This window comes from Aedes albopictus, chromosome 2 (genome assembly GCF_035046485.1).
Source record: "Aedes albopictus strain Foshan chromosome 2, AalbF5, whole genome shotgun sequence".
NCBI classification, from domain to species: domain Eukaryota; kingdom Metazoa; phylum Arthropoda; class Insecta; order Diptera; family Culicidae; genus Aedes; species Aedes albopictus.
The window spans coordinates 254,644,059-254,665,368 of NC_085137.1; the positions used below are offsets into that span (position 1 = coordinate 254,644,059).

Sequence of the window (21,310 nt, forward strand, 5' to 3'; positions counted from 1 at the left end):
GTGTTGTCCGTTGTTTAATGTTGTAATGTTCAGCCTGTAGTGGCCGAAAGGTCGAAGACGGTGTAATTGTCTTTATTTATGATGAAAACCATCAGAACCCCTCATTGAGTGAAGTAAGGGATATTAATCAACAGCTCAATAACAATAAGGCAGCTGGTAATCATAGTATTGCAGCTAATCAGGATGGGCCCGGCCATTTGTCTGCACTGGCAGATTATCTTGATCTGAGAAACCTAACAGCTACCGTAGGAGTGGAAGGAAGGGATAATCTGTCCCATCTGCTACAAATTCATGTGTGAGAACTTTCGAGCGAGCACCATTTTGAATGTCGCCTACAAAATGCTATTCCAGATCATCTTCTGTTGTCTATCACCTAAAATAAATAGGTTCGTAGGAAGTTATCAAATCGATTTCATCGACGGCTGGTAGCAGATGGAGCAGATCTTCACCGAACGGCAAATCCTCCAGAAATGCACCGGATACCAAGTCCCAATGCACCACCTTTTTCATCGACTTCTAGATAAGCGTACGTCGAAAACGGCTTTCCTGGGAAGCTGTTCAGACTGATCAAAGCAAGCATGAACGGTGTGCACAACTGCGTAAGGATTTCGGGCGAACTGGGGTTTTGTTGCCAAGTTTGATGCTAATAATGGATCTTTTGCCTACAGTGGATTCCCTACAGAAAAAAAAAAAAAAAAACAAAATATAAATGTCGAAATCTACTGATTCCAGACAACGTTCACCAGGGGGCTGCAAAACGGTGAGTCGATAAGGAGAGAGCCATCTAAGAGTCGTGAGCTTAGCTGGTAGTGCAGCCTAGGAACTGTTGTCCATCTAACTTCAGCTAGTTTGAGGAGGTACGTCCCTAGCGTCTGTTTACCAACAGCGTCTGTTCTGGCATCCAGCGGCTGAGTAAGAAATGCTGCATCACGTCCAGCTGGATCCGATAGTGTAGCCCCATCACCATGGTCGTCCCCGTGTTGTTTGGGACGTTAAACAGAATTGACACGAAGGTCCTCCGGCGAGACAGGATTGCTTGCGTAGGCCCAATAAGCCACCCGTAAAAATCCCCATTGCGAATAACATAGGAGAAAATACGACTCTATCAATCGGCAAAGACCCACGCGACGAAATAAGGACTACGATTGGAAACTTGGAACATGGAATTGCAAGTCAATTGGTTTCGCAGGATATGACAGGATAATCTACGATGATCTGCATCCCCGTAACTTCGACATCGTGTCGTGGCGTTGCAGGAACTTTGTTGGACTGGACAGAAAGTGTGGAAAAGCGGGCATCGAGCCGACAACCTTCTACCAAAGCTGTGGCACCACCAATGAACTGGAAACAGGATTTATAGTGTTGGGCGAGATGCGACAACGTGTTATCGGGTGGCAGCCGATCAACGCAAGGATGTGCATGTTGAGAGTTAAGGGCCGTTTCTCCAAATACTGCATCATCAACGTGCATTGCCCACATGAAGGCAGACCTGATGACGAGAAAGAAGCGTTCTACGCGCAGTTAGAGAAAAAAATACGATGGTTGCTCGCCGCGTGACGTGAAAATCGTTGTCGGCGACATGAACGCGCAGGTAGGAAGTGGAAATGATTAGAAGAGTGTCCTTCCCAACATTTTTCACAATTTTCAAAGATTTTTTAGGAATTTTTGATGATCTTAAAGTGCCCTTCATTGTGCAATATGTTTGCGTGTTCGTGACAGTAGTTCAACAGATTTTCCATGGTAAAACTTAAAAAAAAAACGCAAACCTCGACGGAATGGACGCTATGTGTTGCAGGCTTAAACCAAAAAAGAAACAAAATCTTAGCATACTCCTTCAGGAATCGTTTTTATCTTTCTCGTACACCGAAGTGTACTGAAAGGCTATATGTTCACACAAAAAACGAATTTTCGATAAAAGGTTCGGAGGGTCAAGTCACATATAGCAATCAACTCAGTTCGACGATGATGTCTGTATGTGTGTATGTATTAGAGTGGGTCAACGTTGTATTGAGAAACTTTAAATTTGATCGTATCAACCCGGAACAAAGCTTTTTTTAATATATATTGGCGTCCAAAACAACTGTGCAAAATTTGGGAGCAATTGGTTGCGTCCCCGTATTCCGCATTGCGATTAAAATTTGTATGGAAGTTAGTATGAGAAAACGTACTTTTTTGCATTTTACTCATAAGTTGAATTCTTTTTTCTAATTCCATGAAACTAACGTTAAAGTATAGCCTAGGATATACCAAAAAACTTTGCCGAAGACCGCAAAGTGATCCGACGCTTGTGAAAAAAGTTATTCGCCTGGTAACTTATTATTCACGGAGACAAATTTCGTTCGTTTGAAACAAAAATATTCATGTTTATTCGGTAAACTGATATAATATTTAAAACTAAAATATTAATTTTTAAAACAAACTCAATTACATATTGATTTCTACAATACCCATTGAAGAGCCCCCCCGTTCCGCCGTCGAGAACATATACAAAACTCTCAAGTTCCAGCTGCATCACCAAACAAGATTTCCTCTTGCAAAAAAGGCAAATTTCACCAAAAGTTTCCACGAAATCCCATTGATTTCGGGAGCGTATGTTATCTACATGATGTTGGCATTGAAAGTGCCACGCGGGAAGTGGGTTTTCCTAGAGAAGGAAATGACTTTGTAAATTTAATTGGAAAACAAATATTTCCGAAGGGCTGACCTGTCACAAAAAAAAACAAAAATGTTTACATTTGTTTCTAACATAACCAGCCAGAAGATACATGTTTGTTTCAAAAATGAATTGAATTTGCTTCAAATGTGACGTTCGATTTGCTCCAAACTGTTTTATTTTTGTTGCCAGAACAAATTGACAATTTATTTGAGTTTACCTGAAATATTTTTGATTTTACCATGCTTTTTTCTGCGTGGGCTTGGTTCAGTGTTGTATACGGCCAGTTATACCGGTGCTGGTCCGGATCACTCCGGAACGCCTTGACCGATTCGGACCATTTCCAATAGCAAACAATGCGGTAAAATTCCGGTTCGATTCGAGCTGTAACCCGAAAAATCGACCAATGGGAAGTGCCTTAAAAGTGAGTGAACTTTTTTTGCGCACATACATACACACTAGACTGGGTCAACAAAGTCGATTTTTTGGAACAAAGCTTTTTCGATTCCTTTTGGCGTCCAAAACAACTGTGCAAAATTCGGAAACGATTGGTTGTGTCCTCGTATTCCGCATTTGTATGGAATTCAGTATGGGAGAACATGTTTATTTTCATTTTTCTCATAAATTGAAGTTTTTCGTCTAAAATGATCTAACTAATGACGTTGAAGTGTACCCGGATAAAAACTAACCATAGGGTGTATGGTGAAAACCATTCCTGCACCATACAGTGTACCAGCTACAATAAAGTGTATTGTAATGAAATGGTTCGCTATACTATACATTTACATTGGATTTTTATGTAACAATATATTATACTGTTTTTCTTACGTTTGAACCATTCACTTTTCCGAAACATTATTTTTCCGTGAATTTTTAATTATTTCTGGTGTTCGATTTGAATAGATCGTATGTTTGCTGTGATTCCTATGCAGATTCGACCTATTCAAATCGAACACCAGATTTATTCAGTTTAAGATTTTTTCCGTGCTTTGTTTTGTTGATGTTTGTGACTTTTTTGATGCAAAGGAAAGGAAAGAAAAAAAAAGTGAATAAGTTGAAACATCAATTTAACCTTTTGGAATCGATTTTTTTCGCCGCTGTTGACGCAACCTCGCTGGTGTCGAACACGTTTGTTATGCTCGGTTTCATCGCCGGGGTCATATATGACCCCTCCGGCTCCAAAGGGTTAATGCCAATAACATGTTTAAATCAGTGGTAAACCAGATGTCCTAAGAACTGCAGGTCCAAGCAGGGGTCCAAGAGAAATGGCGGGCTCGAGGGCGGGCTAGGTGTGTAGGGTGCGATGAGAGAAATACTAATGCAATGTAGGCCAACCCGGAAAGATGCAGGTCAGATTACCGTAAATCAGTAGATGAGTTCAACACTTCAACACTATTCTTTCTGTATTTGCATTTAGGGGAGTTTTCTCCTCTTCTCTCATGTGAACTTGCCTTCGACCACAATCGAATCAAATGCGGTTGACAAACTTTATCTTTGACGTAGAGCCATCTTTAACATATGGACTGGACTGAACACTGAAATGACTTTTAATATAGGTTCATCTGCGGGTTCGCTTTTTAACCTAACTTATATTTGAATCGAACTTGACAGTTATCTCATGAGTTGTTATGTATTTCAAACTTTAGTCAAACTGGTGCCTCAATATTGCAATAACGGTTAAGCACGCTGTAATGATACTTATGTACCTCGTCACCCACTTCATGCAACTACATTAGTGGTCTAATAACACTTAGCGCGCTCGGCATAGTTCCATCATGCCGCTCAAAGTGTTGCCACAAATAATGCTTAGTTTGCGAAACCCGGTTATCTGGCTGGTGGGGAATGGGAGCCTAAGCTTCAACTGTTAATGCAATCAGAGACTACTTAGACGTGGGCGATCCTATATATGAAGGGTTATCCAAAACGCTCTGGGAATTCCCAAAGCGCATTCTAATAAATCTAATAAGCCTAAGATGCCATTAACAGGAGGAAAATTGCAAGATAATATAACAATATATGGTTCATGTAATGTAAAACAATTCAACATAACAAAAGAGAACCATTCCAAAACCATTTGATTAAATGTATAACCAGTAGTGAAATTACAATTAAAAACAATTTATTTACGATACATTTTATTGTTTGAAACCATTCATGTACCATACAATGTACGGTATATTTAAACCCACGTATCAGTATTTTGAACAATTCATTAACAATAAAATGTATGGTTTTGCAAAAAAATATATATGGAGAAAAATATTTTTTTATATTGTTACGATACTTAACGACCTGTATAATATATTGTAAAAATCTTATTTACAATTCACGGTATAGTATCCAACATTACATCTTATTGTTTTTGTATTTTTATTTTTACAGTGGTGTCTATTGTAAAAATATGGCTCTAAATAGTACTGTTACAATATAACCACAGACAAACAGACGTCTCACTCTATTCACTTCCCATCGTTTCCCTTTTTAACGGATTATTCAAATTTTCCGTAGTTCGCAAATCGCTCGCTCATGGCACTCGCATCGCTTTTGCTCCTGTTTGACGTTTGCTCACTACCGCCATCTACTCAGTGGGTTTGCGTACCACAGCATAAATAGCATTGGGCGATTACGTTTGCGTGACGATGATATTTATCGCATTTTGTTCCAAGTAATACGTCTGTTTGTCTGTGATATAACGTTCGGTTTTTCTACTGTATTTTTTATTCGGGTAGCCTAGAGGATATGCCGAAAAACTTTGCCGAAGACCGCAAAGTGATCCGACACTTGTGAAGAAAGTTATAATGTACAGATTGCCCGGTGGTGCTTTTAATATTTAACATGTAAAGGAATAACATCAATAAAAAAATCTCAATTTTTGGCCTATTGTCGCGCTTATTTTTTATTAGAGTTCTGCGGCGGTCGTACGCTCGCAAGGCATACCGCCGCATGACAGTCGCAAGGCAAAACAAAAGAAAAAGTGTTCCCGCCATAAACAAAAGCACGTGGATTTCGCGAAGTGACAGATGTTTTTGAATATACAGTCATGACTCGCTGGTTGGGGGCTTAATAGTTGGGTGGCTTTTTAGTTGGGGCTCCGTTAGTTGAGCGGTCAGCCAACTAAAAAGTACCTGGATGTCATAATTCAATGTCAAACTGAAAATGACAACCAATCTGTATTTCCGAGGGGCGAGCTAATGAGTTTTTGGTTTCGTAAAACTTTACTGATAATCGAGAAGAATTTCTATTTCATATTTATTAAAAAAAAAAACAATATGTACAATTACTTCGAAACAAATGCAAAACATCGGCAATCTTTATTTTGTCGATCAGTGAAAGCGTTTTGTGGTTGCATTTTGGTCCGGGTGGTTTCATAAACATCTATATTTTCACTTCACCGACTAAAACCGGGGGAAAATAATTATTTCTCGCATTGGCCATATATGTATCTTGCAAAACGTATCAGTTTTACTCTAAATGTAAAACAAATTGAAAAATTTTACTTTTTGCTTCCAACCTAAACATGATTTAACAAAAACAATGCGCACGCCCCTTGTGCTGCTGTCACTTCACCCAACTAGCGAATCGAATTCGTTGGTTGGGTGGAGGTTGTGGCTCAACGAGCGGGTTCCGACTGTATTTGTGACGAACGGCAAGAGTGGCTCAGTGAAATGAGTGTTCTTGCTGTCACACCCCATATAATGGAATTATATACTTTTAAATCTGGTGATGCTGTTATGATTAGTGACTGTCGCGCTAATATCAGAAGCCAGAGGCAGAGAATCGCCATATTCTGATTTTTCTTGAAAGACACACGCAGAAAAAAGCATGGTAAAATCAAAAATATTTCAGGTAAACTCAAATAAATTGTCAATTTGTTCTGGCAACAAAAATAAAACAGTTTGGAGCAAATCGAACGTCACATTTGAAGCAAATTCAATTCATTTTTGAAACAAACATGTATCTTCTGGCTGGTTATGTTAGAAACAAATGTAAACATTTTTGTTTTTTTTTTGTGACAGGTCAGCCCTTCGGAAATATTTGTTTTCCAATTAAATTTACAAAGTCATTTCCTTCTCTAGGAAAACCCACTTCCCGCGTGGCACTTTCAATGCCAACATCATGTAGATAACATACGCTCCCGAAATCAATGGGATTTCGTGGAGACTTTTGGTGAAATTTGCCTTTTTTGCAAGAGGAAATCTTGTTTGGTGATGCAGCTGGAACTTGAGAGTTTTGTATATGTTCTCGACGGCGGAACGGGGGGGGCTCTTCAATGGGTATTGTAGAAATCAATATGTAATTGAGTTTGTTTTAAAAATTAATATTTTAGTTTTAAATATTTTATCAGTTTACCGAATAAACATGAATATTTTTGTTTCAAACGAACGAAATTTGTCTCCGTGCCTCATCATGCGACACATCGAACTGCGCGATTTTTGTTTACTTTGACGAGTTTTGCGCAAAAATCAATACTGGAGACCTGAAATTCCACGGTGTCGGCCCAAAATACAAGATGGCAGACGAATATTCAAAATGGCGGCTCCAAATTCAAGATGGCGGCTGTTTAATAGAGTTTTAGGCTCTAAAACCATGCGATATGGGTATATTTGGTATGAGGAAGTCCAAAAATGGGGAAGAAGCAAGGGAAAAAGTCTGGACTCCAAAAATGGTGACCAAAGTATCCAAGATGGCGTTCAAAAATCCAAAATGATGACTCTAAATTCAAGTTGATGACTACTTAATGATGTTTTAGGCTCTAAAACCATGCAATATAAATATATATGGTATGGGTAAGATGCCCGGAGTCCAAACATGGCGACCACAATATCCAAGATGGCAGTCTTAAACCCAAGATGACGACTCCAGATTCAAGATGGCGGCTATTCAATGGTTTTTTTTAGAGTCTAGAAGCACGCAGTATGGGTATATTTGGTATGGGGAAGATGTCTGGACTCCTAAAATGTGCGACCAGAATATACAAGATGGCGATCTAAAATCCAAGATGACGGCTCCATATTCAAGATGGCGGCTCTAAAACTATTCAATATGGATATATTTGGTATGGGCAACCGGAGTTCAAAAATAACGACCAGAATATTCAAGATGGCTTCTCAAAATTCATGATTGCGACTGTTTAATTGAGTGTTGGGCTCTAAAACCATTCAATATGGGTATATTTGGTATGAGGAAGAAGTCTGGAGTCCAAAAATGGCGACCAGAATTTTCATGATGCCGGACTTAAATCCAAAATGGCGGCTCAACATTCAAAATTGCGACGTTTTTCAAGAGTTTAAGCCTCAAATATCAAGAACCAGAAAAACGATATGATTTCTGGTGCCATGAAATGGATATCTGTTAAACGTATAAAAGTGCGATATTCATGAACATGTCATTTGACTTTTGTTGAAATGGGTTTTCGAAGGCACGAGAAAGGCGCCATCACCGCTAGGTGGATTAATTGTTTTTTTTTAATAATTACTTAAAAAAAAATTCGCAGAATCTTTGGAGAGATTCATTACGAAAAGTTTCGGAATCCTGAAGGAAAGACATATGAAAATGTTGAAAATATCAAAATATTAGGTTGATGCAGTAGATACCCCAAGTAACCACAGTGCTGAAGCCTGATTACATGCAGATATACGGTGTATTTAGTGCAATCATTACTTTACATGCAAACTTAAGGTTGATTTAAAGTGGAAGTGGGCAATTATAGAATCAAATTAGGATTATACTGGTATAATCTTGAAGCAGTCGCATAATTGCCCATTTCCACTTTAAATCAACTTTAAGTTTGCATGTAAAGTAATGATTGCTCTAAGTACACCGTATATCTGCATGCAATAATGCTTCAGCACCTTGGTTACTTGGGACTGTAATTAAGTTCCAATATTTGTGAGTGATGGGTGGATGTATCAAGGCATTTAAGGAAGGTTCGGACACAAATAAGCACGAATCAGTTTCTAAACTTAAATACCTCCTAATATTGGTTGCACATAAACACACTTACCTACTCGATTTCCACTTCGGCATCATAACTACCCTCGTCCAGCGTTTGAATGTGCAGATTCGCGTGATGATCGGCCAGCTCTTCCATCGACACAAACCAATCATCACACAAATCACAAGCATGCATTGGCACGCTGGAATCTAGCTCTTCTGTCGCTCCGACGTGTACTGGATGCTTCAGATCGGTTTTAAACTTATTACCTTGTGATTTTTTACTCACTTGTTTCCCACAGGTGCCCAAGTGCTTGCTGAGTAACGTTTTCCGAGAATATGGTTTGCCGCACTGATCGCACTTGAAGGGATAATTTCCCGAGTGGCCAACTTCGTGCCGTCGCTTGTCCGACAGATAGCCAAAAGCCTTCGGACAGTAGTCGCACTGGTACGGCCGTTCCTTGGTATGAACTCGCATGTGCGTTTTCAGATTCGACGCACATTTGAAGCTCTTCTCGCATTCAGCACAGGGGAACTGACTCTCCGTGGAATGCATCCGGAGCATATGGACGTTGTAGTTGCATTTCTTCGAAAACGTTTTGTCGCACTGGTCGCACTTGAACGGTTTATCCGAACTGAGGTGTAAGATGCGGTGGGCTTTCAGGTTTCCCTTGATGGAGAAGTTTTTCTCGCAAATGTCACACACGAAACGTTGAATTCCGCCGAAATCCGCCACGGGCGCGGTGAATTCATCTTCTGGTTGGGATAGCTTCTTCAAGATCGCTTCCGGTATTTCTTGTTTTGCTTGGTGAATGTCCAGGCGCTGTTTGAATCCACAATCCAGAAAGCATATTTCGCAAACAAACTTGGACAGTTTTGTTGACTGTTAGGAAGAGAAATAAAGGAAATGCTTTCAGTTATTGATTGTCCTACATTTAATTTGTAATTTGAAAATGTTATGACAGATATGCGGTTTATGGTATTACACTTCAAGTTAATACTATAAGATTTAAATGTACGAAATAGACATTTACCTCTGACATTTCCCGTGCCGCGCTCTGATGCGTTCGCTCCGCATGCGTCCCCAGCTGGCTGAACGGCACCACCTGATCACATCCACAGCAGTTCACCGCAAAATCCTCCGGCAGCAACCGGTGCAACTGTTCGTGGTGCTTTTTCTTGCGGACGCTGTTCAACACCAGACGGCAACTGGCACAGGTACGCATCCTCCTACTGACCCGACTCGACCTCTGGTGAAACTGGAGAGCCTTCGCGGAACTGTGACGCTTGTAGCAAACACCACACATGTACCACTCCTGCAGGGTAGTGTCTTTGTCCTTCTCCGGTAGATGTACCAATTTGGAATGCTGCTCTAGTTGGGTTTTAGTGCGGAACTCCAAAGGACACCCGCAACAAATCGCGGCCTCATGGTGCTCCGATTCCTCTGGAAGTTGAAAATCCTCATCAATGGCTTCGAAATCTTCGTATTCGATTTCCTCCAGTGCTTCTACTTCCATCTCTTCGTAGACTAGTTCTTCGTCCAAAGCATCGTTTTGTTCTGCATTCATAAGAGGCGACGTCTCTTCGGAAAGAATATCATCTCTGTGGTCTACTGGCGGAGGGGATTGATCGGACCTTACGCTGCCTGCAGCAGTAGTGTCAATCGACTCCCTAATCTCTTCAACGAGATACTCTGGTTCAAAATGAGGCGGATCGTGAGCATCCTCCTGTTTCAAACGATTAACAGGCACCTGAATAGTTTCAGATTTTTTATGAATATCTTCTGTAATGTTTTCAAGTTTTCCTTGATTATCATCAATTGAAGGGCAAAGCAACTTGTTATCCGGTTCATCTAAGTGCGGATCTTCTTCTAGCTCTTCCTGAACAGAATCGAAAACCACCTCAGATTTTATGTGCAATGTAGGTCTTTCAATGTCCTCGCTTTTATCTGGTTGCGTGACTATGGGCTCCTCTACTTGAACTTCACTTTTGTTGGTGATACTGATGCAATCCGCCTTCCCATCAGATTTACCGTTCGGGACAGTGGCAGCGATCTGACGCCCATTGGTCAGGTTCAAAATCTTCCGCAGCTTCCGGTCGGTTTTACGACATTTTTCCCGAAGTTTGTACGATTCACGGAGGACCAGCAGGCATTCCGAACACACCACTTCCGGCAGCCCGTCGCTCTTTTCAACCTAGCGGGGGCACAGTAAATGTAAAAGAAGATCCCACAAACAAAATATCGGATTCAAAAACAGCTTACTTACCGAGATTCCAGTACAGTCGACAATCATCACTGCTGGTGAAACCTGAGGAGGAACATCCGGAGTCACATTAAACAGCGAACTGAAAGCGTCACAATCATCCTCCATGCACACGCGGCAGATATCGGTAGTATTCATGTTGCGGTACGATCGCAGACATCAAAATTTTTAGAATTTGCTGTAAAAATGTTGGAATACTTGACCTGAAAAAAGGGTACTACCTACAGGCTTACGTATGTTCAATAAAAATTACAATTACAATTACAATTATAATAAAATCTATGCTACGCCAAAATCGTTATTTTTTACTTGTGTTTTGTTTTGCTACCCCATTCGTAGCACGAGCACCACGCGAGAGGAACATTCTCAAAGGGCGCATGAAATTTTGGAGTTTCACTTCACGATCAATCGAATAAGGTGGGAATTGAAGACAGAGCACCTCACAGGGAAACTCTCTTCTGCTTTTCAAGAAAGAATCAATAAAATAACTAAAACCTGAGACACTAAAACGGCTGCTATGAAATGGACAGATATTGCTGACTGCATCCCAAATTGGACTGACACAATATTGTGCACATACCTTCAAAGTGTGATTACAGCGCAGGGATACGTTGGATCGAATTGAGGTCTTCGGTGCACTTCTCTCTCTCTTCTTGGCGTAACGTCCTCATTGGGGCAAAGCCTGCATCTCAGCTTAGTGTTCTATGAGCACTTCCACAGTTATTAACTGAGAGCTTCCTCTGCCAATGACCATTTTGCATGCGTATATCGTGTGGCAGGCACGAAGATACTTTATGCCCAAGGAAGTCAAGGGAATTTCCTTTACGAAAAGATCCTGGACCGACCGGGAATCGAACCCGTCACCCTCAGCATGGTCATGCTGAATACCCGTGCGTTTACCGCCTCGGCTATATGGGCCCTGTAAATGGAGGAATAAGTGCACCGAAGAAGTCGAGACGTCGAAACGATCCGAGGCAAATGTGCACTTTTATTACACTTTTTAGGCGTACCAAAAAAAGTGTGATAGTCCAATTTGAGATGTAGTCTGCAATAGCACCACCGAAACCTTTGTGTTTAGCATAACTCGACTGCTGTCACAATAATAATTTCCATATTGAATTTTGCACGTGTATGTCACGAATGAACCTTAGGTGCACTCACGTTCTTCCTGTCCTCTTCTTTCCCACACGAATTTTGACAGTTTCCGGTGGTTTGTTTTGATTCTCGTTCGTTGCCGTTCTTTTCTCTCTCGGGGAGAAAATTGAGGTTAAATTTCTATGCAAAACTCTATAACGGTGGTGGCTTTGTTTACATGCTATGAAAAAATCATTGCATAAAATTTTGTATGTAACTCGTTGCAAAACTCGATTTTTTCAGCACTCTTCGTATTTATCCAACTCGGCAAGCCTCGTTGGATAAATGTACGACTCGTGCTGAAAAAATCAACTTTTTGCAACTCGACACATAAATAACTAGTATGCAATTTGTTGCAAAATTCGATTTTTCAGCACTCATCGTATTCATCGAACTCGGCAAGTCTCGTGCTGAAAAAAATCATCTTTTGCAACTTCTCGCATAAATAACTATTAGCGTGTATGTTTAAAAGTTTTATATTTATCTTGGTCGATGCTGGTTGGTATCTTTGCTAAATACGTCATTTGATGTGAAGTTCAGTGTGGAGGCCTGACTGTCAAAATCAATCATCCTCATTCACCTAGCAGTGTGATATTTCCCTTCGAATCCAAAGTCATTTTCATTATGAAAATCAAATTTCTTATTTTAAATATTGAATCCGAAGCATTTACGCTTATAAACTGTTATAATAGTTCTCTTCAAGTGTTGTTATAGTTACAAAGTTATACTTTGATTTAAGTTATTTATTAAAATTTTCTTTACCACAATAATTTATACAAACTTTTACCTATGATGCAATCTAAGAATGCAATACTTATTCTACATTACAGAACGGTAACGATCTCCGTTTTGCATGCGCGTTGAGTGAAAATGGCAAACACAGCTTGTTGAATTTTCGGAATGCAAAAATTGTTGAAAAATTAATGAAAATCAACCTTGATTCGATCCAAAGTGTGCATAAGCAAGTTCCGTGTGATTGGTGTAACTGCTGTGGATAATTTTCACGCGAAAAAGATCAATTCTTGGTAAGTAAACTGGCTTCCATTGATAGTGGATGCTGTGCAAGAAAAGTTGATATGTAAACAAAATGATCAAATTATTTTCTTACAATTTAAGGTGAAATCAACTGATATTAATATTGACAATTATGCGCAGTAGAACAGAGCTAGTCACACACCAGCTGGAGGGATCCGATTTCGAAGATGAATCGGACTTTGAAGACTCCGAGGAAGATTGGCGGCCGGCTAAAGGGGAACAGGTAAGCAAACGCGGCACAGTGGTCCATATGTGGTGTTCTGTTGAAACTAAATACATTTTAGAAACCTAAGAAAATAAAAACTGCTGGCCGCGGTCGAAAGTCTGCGGGAGGTAGCAAAAACGGGGGAAGTGCCAAGCGCGGCCGTAGACAAAGTCGGAAGGTCAAAAAGCAGTCCAGCGACGAGGAGGAGCTCAGTGATGAGGACGTCTCGGAACCGGAGCCAACGCCTCCGAAAAAATCGAGGAAATCGGTAAGGCCAAGTCGATTGCGCAAAACTTCAATTTTAATTCAAAACTTTTCTCAAATCATAGGCCAAAAGATCGGCGGACATGAATGCCTCCTCCGACGCTTACCAGAGTGCTTCCGAGGCTCCCCAGCCGACTGAGACCGTCGTGCTCAAATCAGAACCAACCACGTCCATGTACGGCAATGTTGATATTTCACCGGCGCCCAAACCACAGCCACTCCAGCGCAAGGTCGCGACCCCGGTCAAGAGCTTCCCGGACAAGGGCGGTTATCTGAATCTGTTCATCTTCAAGGGCGACCTCAAGGAAGGAATCGTCAACAGCACTCAGGTGTGTCTGTGGCGGCGAGATGGATCGAGCTTGCTGCAGAAATATCTTCGAGATAAAACCGTGCAATCCGAGTTGCCACAGTTCAACTCATCGATGGTGGTAAGTGTATTTATTTATTTTCTATTAGATATTGTCTCCAATCATATTGGAGCTCCGAAGGGTCAGGTTTTTGAGGACATAAACCTCCTCCAGTCCGGGGTTTAAAAGCTCGTTATAAGATAAACCTGCGCCGGGGTCCGTGGCGCAAGTGGTCACATGTTTGCTTTATAAGCAGATGGTCATAGGTTCGATCCCAGTCTCGGCACTTTGGTCAGTTACTCTTTCCCCCTGAGAGCAGCCCTGACACTGACCCTCTGCTGAGCCCATGGCTCAAACGAACCCGGATACTTGAACATCGGCGAACGGCAACTCATAATGGATCCCCAATCGGACTGGAAAAAGGAACTACCAACAGCCACACATCAACATCTTCTTTCTACCATGATAGGGTAGAAAGTGAAAGCAGCGCGAAAAACAACCAGTTCGATAATAGAACAACAGAATACATTTAGGCGCTGTACAAAACTGGAAGTGCAGCTGCCAATTGGGATCGCTCACGTGTAGTGCCCTAGTGAACAAAAGAGCTGTAAATTAGGTTAAGTGGTTAAGAATAAAAAAATAAATAAAACTGCCCGGGGCCTTCGGAAGCTGTTGCATAATTTTGATCTATTCCTGTTTCAGTACTCTTGCTGGGAAGACAAACGAGCCAACGAGTATTTGGAAGTCAAAGTGCGGTGTCTGGAGCAGTCGAAGCAGATTCGCGTAGAACTGACCGACGTCGAAGAGTTGGAGGCCAAATCGAAGGATGAGTACGACAGCTATGTGGCGACCTATGGAACTCCCGTGCCGAGATCCAGCGCGGCCCAGCAGGACGATGACGACGACGAAGACTGTGATGAAGATGATATGGCAGCTGGAGAGGAAGATGGCGGCGAGGAGTTTGAAGAAGATGGCGAAAATGAGGAAGCGGCTCAAGAGGAATAAGAAAGCAATCCGGTTTGTAGTGCTGCTGTCTCCCTATTCTAGCTGTTCTCTATATAAGTACTGATTGTGCTGAAATCACATCGAGTAGTAATGTGTAATAATTTGCGATAGCTCTACTAGCGCATAACCTAATTTAATGGAATGAATGTGTGTTTCTTTCTAAGAAATGATAAACCAATTGCGAAAAATCTTTTTTCCTATCTCTTTTGTGGGTTCAAAGTAATTTTAGCATACCAGTGTAATCGATAAAAGTATTCATTGTTTTAAATGGAAATATATCAACTATCGCAATATGCATATGAACTAAATAACTTGTGGAATATTAGTTACTTCGAAAACACCGAGAATTTTCATGGGCTACGGCGAGAATTTTAAAACCTAAAGAGTGTTCAATTTCAAGGCTCAAAACGTAACCGTATAACCTTTGCATGGACTAACACCAATTGACAGCAGCATTTAAGTTATGCAGCTTCCGCCCCAAAACATCCCTTCCGGATGAAAAATCCAGATTTTGTCGGGAGTGGGATTCGATCCCAGGTCCGCTGCGCGATAGTCACGTGCTTTAACCATCACACCAGGTTCGCTCCTTTAAAAGTTTATAAATGAAAAGATAGCGTCACCGTAGCCTTGTGTTTTTGACGTAACTCTATACTGCTGTCACGGTATTAGTCCTTCTTCTTCTTCTTCTTCTTCTTCTTCTTCTTCTTCTTCTTCTTCTTCTTTATGGCTCTACGTCCGCACTGGGACTTGGCCTGCCTCGCTTCAACGTAGTGTTTTTAGAGATCTTCCACAGTTATTGATTGAAGGGCATTCTTTGCCTGGAGGCGACGCGATTGCCTAACCTCAAATCTACCTGTTCAACGAATGTAAATTCTTAAATTTTCTCAACAAACTGGCTTGTAATTTGTAGAAAATGACGAGAATTTTCGTTTCCGTCCATTTTCAATTTGATTCTGATCCTGAATCCTCTGCAAATTCATATTTTAGGGTCGTTGAACATTTTAAAAATGAGGTTACGAGACGCCATCCGATGCATTATTGTGAGGCAATGACAATGATAGGTACACTATGCCCAGGGAGTCGAGAAAATGTTCTCAACCGGAACGGGAATCGATCCCGGCGTTTCCGGATTGGCGATCCATAGACTTAACCACTCGGCTAACTGGAGAGACGGCGTTAGCTCATATTCGATGGTGATTTTGTCTTGATGCGATGAGTAGCGGAAAAGTTGACTATAATGGGAAAACGATGTTTTTATTCAATCTATCGTAGCATTTCCCCAAGTGCCCTAAACTGTTAGTTGACCTCGGGTTATCCTAGGCTGCTCTCTCAGCCACAACTACACCTAAGATCGCATTCAAATCGGACGCCTCAACAATATTGGTAATTGGAGAAACTTTAACAGTGACCCTCCAGCTTCCCAGCAGGCAACATTGCCACGTATGGCGCCAAAGATAACACACAGTAATCATGGCTACATGTTTCACTGGAAATTTCAGTAATACCAGTAAGCAAAGAATTTCATTTGATGTGCCGTGCACTATCAGCTGAGATTTGTTATCGACTTTTCCATGAAAGCATGAGTTCCGAGCGTCGGAACTTGTGAGCACCAGAGCAATGTTTGGCTCCTTTCACGTCGTCGACTCAATATTTAGACTGAATAAAACACTTGTTATGCAAATATTACTGTTTTATTATCTAATGATTGCGTTATTTATATCAGAATAAATTACCTATAAGTATATCATCAATAATTGAGTGCCTAGCACATTTTCTAATACGGTAGATACACACAACCTAATCTCCGTCATTAACCGTATCGATCTGCACCATCGCCATGTTCCGGTTCCGTTCGGCGACGTGCCGCGCCTGGTGCCGATCCCGCTGCGGCAGTCGGGTAAACGTCCGGTCGCAAAATTGGCACGTGAACGGATACTCCTCGCCGCGTTGATGCAGTTCTTGGTGTTTCTCGAGCAGCTTTCTCCGCCCGCTAGGGAAGCCCTTCCCGCAGACGTCACACCGTAACGGATACTCCCTGGGAGATCCATGGGTTAGTTCGTGTCGGCTTTTGTCCGCCAGCTGGGTGAATGCCCTCGGGCAGTATGCGCAGGTGTAGGGCTTCTCTTTGGTGTGCACACGCAGGTGGTTCTGGAGCGTATGCTTCCACTTGAACCGGCGCGAACATAGACTGCAATTGAAGGATTTCTCTTGGGAGTGGGCAGATTTCATGTGTGCGGTCAACTTGTGTTCACTTTGCAGTAATTTTCCGCATTCTTCGCATTGGACGGATTCCGTAGTTGGGGCTGGTCGCGAGACGGACTTTGCTTCAGATTGTCCGTGACTGGCCATGTGTTTAGTGAGGATCGACAGAGAACGAAATGATTTATCACATAGAGCACATTTGTGCGTCAGCGAGTAAGGAACCAACCGGTGTTGTTCCAGTCTGATTTGGGAAGGGAAAAGTTTGAAGCACACCTGGCATTCGAAAGGGTTGTCGCTGTCGGTCTGACGTCGGTACAGTTCGTGATGCATTTGCGAATGTTGCTTTAAGGAGTCGACCGATGTGAATTCTGCCGAACATCCGCAACACTTCCGGCTGTTCGTGGAACCTTCAATCTCTGTACGTTTCCTGATCGCGCGACAGCCGCGCCGCTTCGTGGTAATTTGTTTCTTGTAGCTGTAGCCGAACTTTTGATGGAAGTTTAGTGTTTGCTTCTTGCTAAACCGTTTGAAGCAGATTTCGCACTCGAACGGTTTAGACGAATCGGGCTCTGTCCGGTCATCGATGTGAACCTGTGAGTGGAGCAACATCTCCTCGCTGTTGGAGCACATGGTTTCGCACGAACAGCATTGCATCTTCTCCGGGAACCCAACCGAGCTCAAGCGATCCTTGAAGGCATTCAACCGGTGCATCGAATCCAAATAGAGAATTCCGGAAAACATCTTATAGCATATGCTGCATTCGATGAGGTTGTCCGGCACCGGGCCACAGATTCCGCGGATCGATTTGTGGTACATCTGTGAATGCCTCAACAGTTCCTCATGAGAATCAAAACTCTCAACGCACCCACAGCATTGCGTGTAGTTGGCTTCCTGACTCTCAGCTACCTGCGCCATTGAATCCACAATAATAAGGTCATCAACACAAGATGGGGAATCATCATGTTCCGACAACTGCACAACTTCATCTTCGCTTGCAATTTCCACATAAGCTGAATCTTGCTCAATTACTTCAATCATTTCGACCATTTCCGTTTCCTCGGTTGTTTCGAGCACATCCTTCCTGTCAACACTGGCTCGAAAGCTTAGGTCGGACTGCCTACAGTTAAATATCATTTGCTCCAGCTTGCCGAGATCTGCGAAACAGGCACTACATGCCGATTGAGGCAAACCATCGTCTTCTTCAATCTGTAATTATCAAAATAGACAAAAAAAATCGGATGTCCCTGATTTGCACACTGCCTACAGAGCCACTGTTTTGTATCTACCTGAATTTCTGCAGTCCGAGCAATGATGTCTACAAATCTGTGCTGAGGATTGAAAAGCGAAAACATAAACCGGCCAGATACCGCGCAAATGCGACAAAGTTCACTAAATGTTGCCATTAAAATGCATAAGAACTTTTATTATAACAAAGAAAAATGTTTCACACAAATTCCAGCTACTCATAACTACAAAAACAACACTGTTGACAACTTACCTTATTTACCACCCCGTCCACCCACAAGTATATAACAAAATAGTATACAAAACAAAAAAAACGGCATTCGCTTCTGGTGGACGGTAGACAAAATGAGCCAAAGTGCAAATGAGTTCAATGTCGCGGTATGTTTCAGTTCGACCTTTACGGCTGGCACCGCTTCCATGAAATCATCGCACAACGCACAGTGCCGTGACAGCGAACAGAATTTGTCCAATTTGTGTGTTGGACTTGGTTTGAAATTTATTCTCATGCACAATTGTATGTTAATAGTTATTTATGCAACGAGTTGCAAAATGATGATTTTTACAGCATGAGTCGTATTGTGAAATTACTTCGAAGATGAATTCCAAGGAAATTTGCTTGACCTGTTTTGGAATCGCCGTTCAATTCAAGGGGTGTTTGGTGTCCCTCTTTTTATAAAACGGCTACTTTGGAACGGCTATAAGTGACCGGTGGAATACAAGTACCGGTAAATCCACAATATGGTCCACTGCACGAACCCCAAGCAACACACATGTTATATAAGAGTTACGACAGCGCAAGTTTTGGTTGTATAGAAGTTAATTTTACGTAATTCTAACTGTTCGGAATCGGAAATAACTATTTTTTTGTAGCAGACATTTACGCGCAGCTCAAACTAGAAATATAATATGAAATTCAGTATACAGTAGGATTTTAAATTATCAATAATTCACTTACAAGAAATAGTTTTTTTCCAACCTCGCGCAACGATTACAATATTCGGTCAATTTGTTTTGATTCTGATATAGAAAACGTATTAAGATTTCGAAATTATTTTCAATTATTTCTACTACTTTCTACTCACAGTTTGGTAAAACTAGTCCACCCTATGGCTATTTGCCAAGCCTTACTTCCCGATCATCGTTTACGTCGACCTATATTGAATGATTCCGATGACTATTTCACCATGAAACATGTTGCTATTACGATAACTTACGGTTCTCACAAAATAGCACCACTCTCTAAGTATAACGCATTTAAAATCTAACAAATTTCCTGCAATTACCAACTTCTTCACTTTCTCTATTTTTAATTGCATTGAGACGTATCTATTGTATTCATTACTCCCATGTAAACATCAACAACATATACCACTGCTATTGACTGGTCACGCGTAAGTTGCGGAACGGTAAGAAAATCTCTTCTCACTCGTGAGCGCAAATGGGATAGAGTTCTACGCCGTCAACATTCCCCAGCCCGTAAACTCCGGTAGCCGTTTCCCGGTTACTCCGGATTTACTACCAGTTCCATCCACGACAGTCTCGTTCTGCTCTGCTTCACGAATCCCTTCTCTGCATGTACGCTCTTTCGCTGGTCTCGTTCCGCCATCTGCAACAACAATAGTTTGCACTTCCGCTGCGAAAACCCTCCTTTGCAATTACATCCTGCTTTCTGTGCTTCCGTATTGAAAACGTCAATCCTTGCAATATATTTCCACTACGTCTGCCATATTGTACCGAGTTTGGACTCCTCGTCTCTTTGTCGCGGTTTTGTATTTCTGAAGTTCGGTTTCTACGTCTTCTCCAACTCACCTGATCCTCCACAGGTTTTGTTTTCGCCTCCTCTTTCTTCGCCTTGTGCTCTAACGACAACATATATGCAGTATCAAGACACTTCATTTCGTCATGATAACCGACAACATGAACATCGTAGGATTTTGCCCCACGGTTTGGGCCGTATATAGTCCACCCCAACGGTGATTCTACCGCTATTGGCTCCCCCGGTCCACCTAACCTTGCATCAATCGGTGCAATTGCATGCAGATTGTTCAATCCGATCAATATTCTTGGGCGGCATTCTTTATACGACGTTACCGGAACATCCCGGAGATGTTCATACCGCTGCGCCATTTCCTGAACATCTAGCGACTGCTCAGGCAGCATTAGCTCTCCCACTGTACATACTTCATTTATCAGCAAGGACTGCGTTCCTCCTTCTGCACAAATTTTTAGGCTGATTCGCCTGGAATCCTCCTCTACTCGGGCAACGTCTCCTGTCCAATTAATTTCAAGCGTTTGCCGAATACCTTCCGCGCCCAACTGGTCCGCCAAATGTTCTTCTATCATTGTAATTGATGACCCTTCATCCAGAAGCGCCAACGTTGATACAGACTGATCCCGAAAAGATAATGTTACAGGCAGAACACGAAACAGAATGCTGTTTTTCTGCTGAATGTGGGTATTGGTCACGACCCTTCCGTTTCCTACATGCAGCAACGGATTGTGCCTCTCCGCACAACCCCCAATGGTACACCGCATTCTGAATCTGCACTCCATATTGCCGTGGTCATTCAGGCAAACAGAACAGATCTTCAATTTCCGCACGAGCTCTACCCGATGCTCAGGCGCCATGTTTCGAAAATCCTGGCAATATCTCACTTGATGATCCGTTCGCCCACATACCCTACAAGTTTTTCGAATGGGTGCCATCACTTTTTGTTCATTAGCAATCGTAGCGCTGTGATTGTAGACCACACAACTCTCTTCGTTAGTGCTATTGACGAAACCGAAGTTTCCTGTCTTCGCTTCTGGCAGGAACTCAACGGAAACGTTTGCTTCACAGGCTTCAGTGACGATCTTCGACAGAAAATTTGATAAGGTACGGAGGGTTATCGTCTTCCTCTTTTTTTTGTACCGCACCCAGCTGCGCTTGTCGTTATCAGGAAGCTTATCCACAAGGTTCTGTATAAGCAACGGATTTACTAAGTGTTGCTTCAACCCAGCGGCCTCTAAATGTCCGCAGAGT

At 42.0% G+C, this 21,310-nt stretch overlaps 3 protein-coding genes across 4 annotated transcripts in view; 1 reads left to right on the plus strand and 2 right to left on the minus strand.

Moving 5' to 3' along the window:
• LOC115255758 (zinc finger protein 287-like) overlaps window positions 1-11,217 on the minus strand; it is a 27,864-nt gene extending 16,647 nt beyond the window's left edge. Inside the window, exons 1-4 of one of the 2 annotated variants that reach the window (XM_062851546.1) lie at window positions 11,123-11,217; window positions 10,855-11,044; window positions 9,622-10,782; window positions 8,658-9,470 (exon numbers count right to left, since the gene is read on the minus strand). In XM_062851546.1, the coding sequence (XP_062707530.1) occupies window positions 8,658-9,470; window positions 9,622-10,782; window positions 10,855-10,989 (2,109 nt within the window). In that variant the 5' untranslated portion in view covers window positions 10,990-11,044; window positions 11,123-11,217. The remainder of the gene's footprint in view (window positions 1-8,657; window positions 9,471-9,621; window positions 10,783-10,854; window positions 11,045-11,122) is intronic. The other variant, XM_062851547.1, reaches the window with a different exon arrangement.
• A 1,598-nt stretch (window positions 11,218-12,815) lies between these two features.
• Window positions 12,816-15,152, plus strand: LOC115255757 (uncharacterized). The gene is made up of 5 exons (XM_029853881.2): window positions 12,816-13,010; window positions 13,102-13,243; window positions 13,305-13,493; window positions 13,555-13,917; window positions 14,539-15,152. Exons 2-5 carry the CDS (start codon window positions 13,133-13,135, stop codon window positions 14,839-14,841), a joined length of 966 nt encoding a protein of 321 aa, XP_029709741.2. The 5' UTR covers window positions 12,816-13,010; window positions 13,102-13,132; the 3' UTR covers window positions 14,842-15,152.
• A 1,253-nt stretch (window positions 15,153-16,405) lies between these two features.
• Window positions 16,406-18,520, minus strand: LOC109428229 (zinc finger protein 470). The gene is made up of 2 exons (XM_019703942.3): window positions 18,330-18,520; window positions 16,406-18,249 (listed from the first exon to the last, which is right to left on the minus strand). The coding sequence occupies exons 1-2, from the start codon at window positions 18,444-18,446 to the stop codon at window positions 16,639-16,641; spliced, it is 1,728 nt and encodes a 575-aa protein (XP_019559487.3). The 5' UTR covers window positions 18,447-18,520; the 3' UTR covers window positions 16,406-16,638.
• Window positions 18,521-21,310: the final 2,790 nt, after the last annotated feature.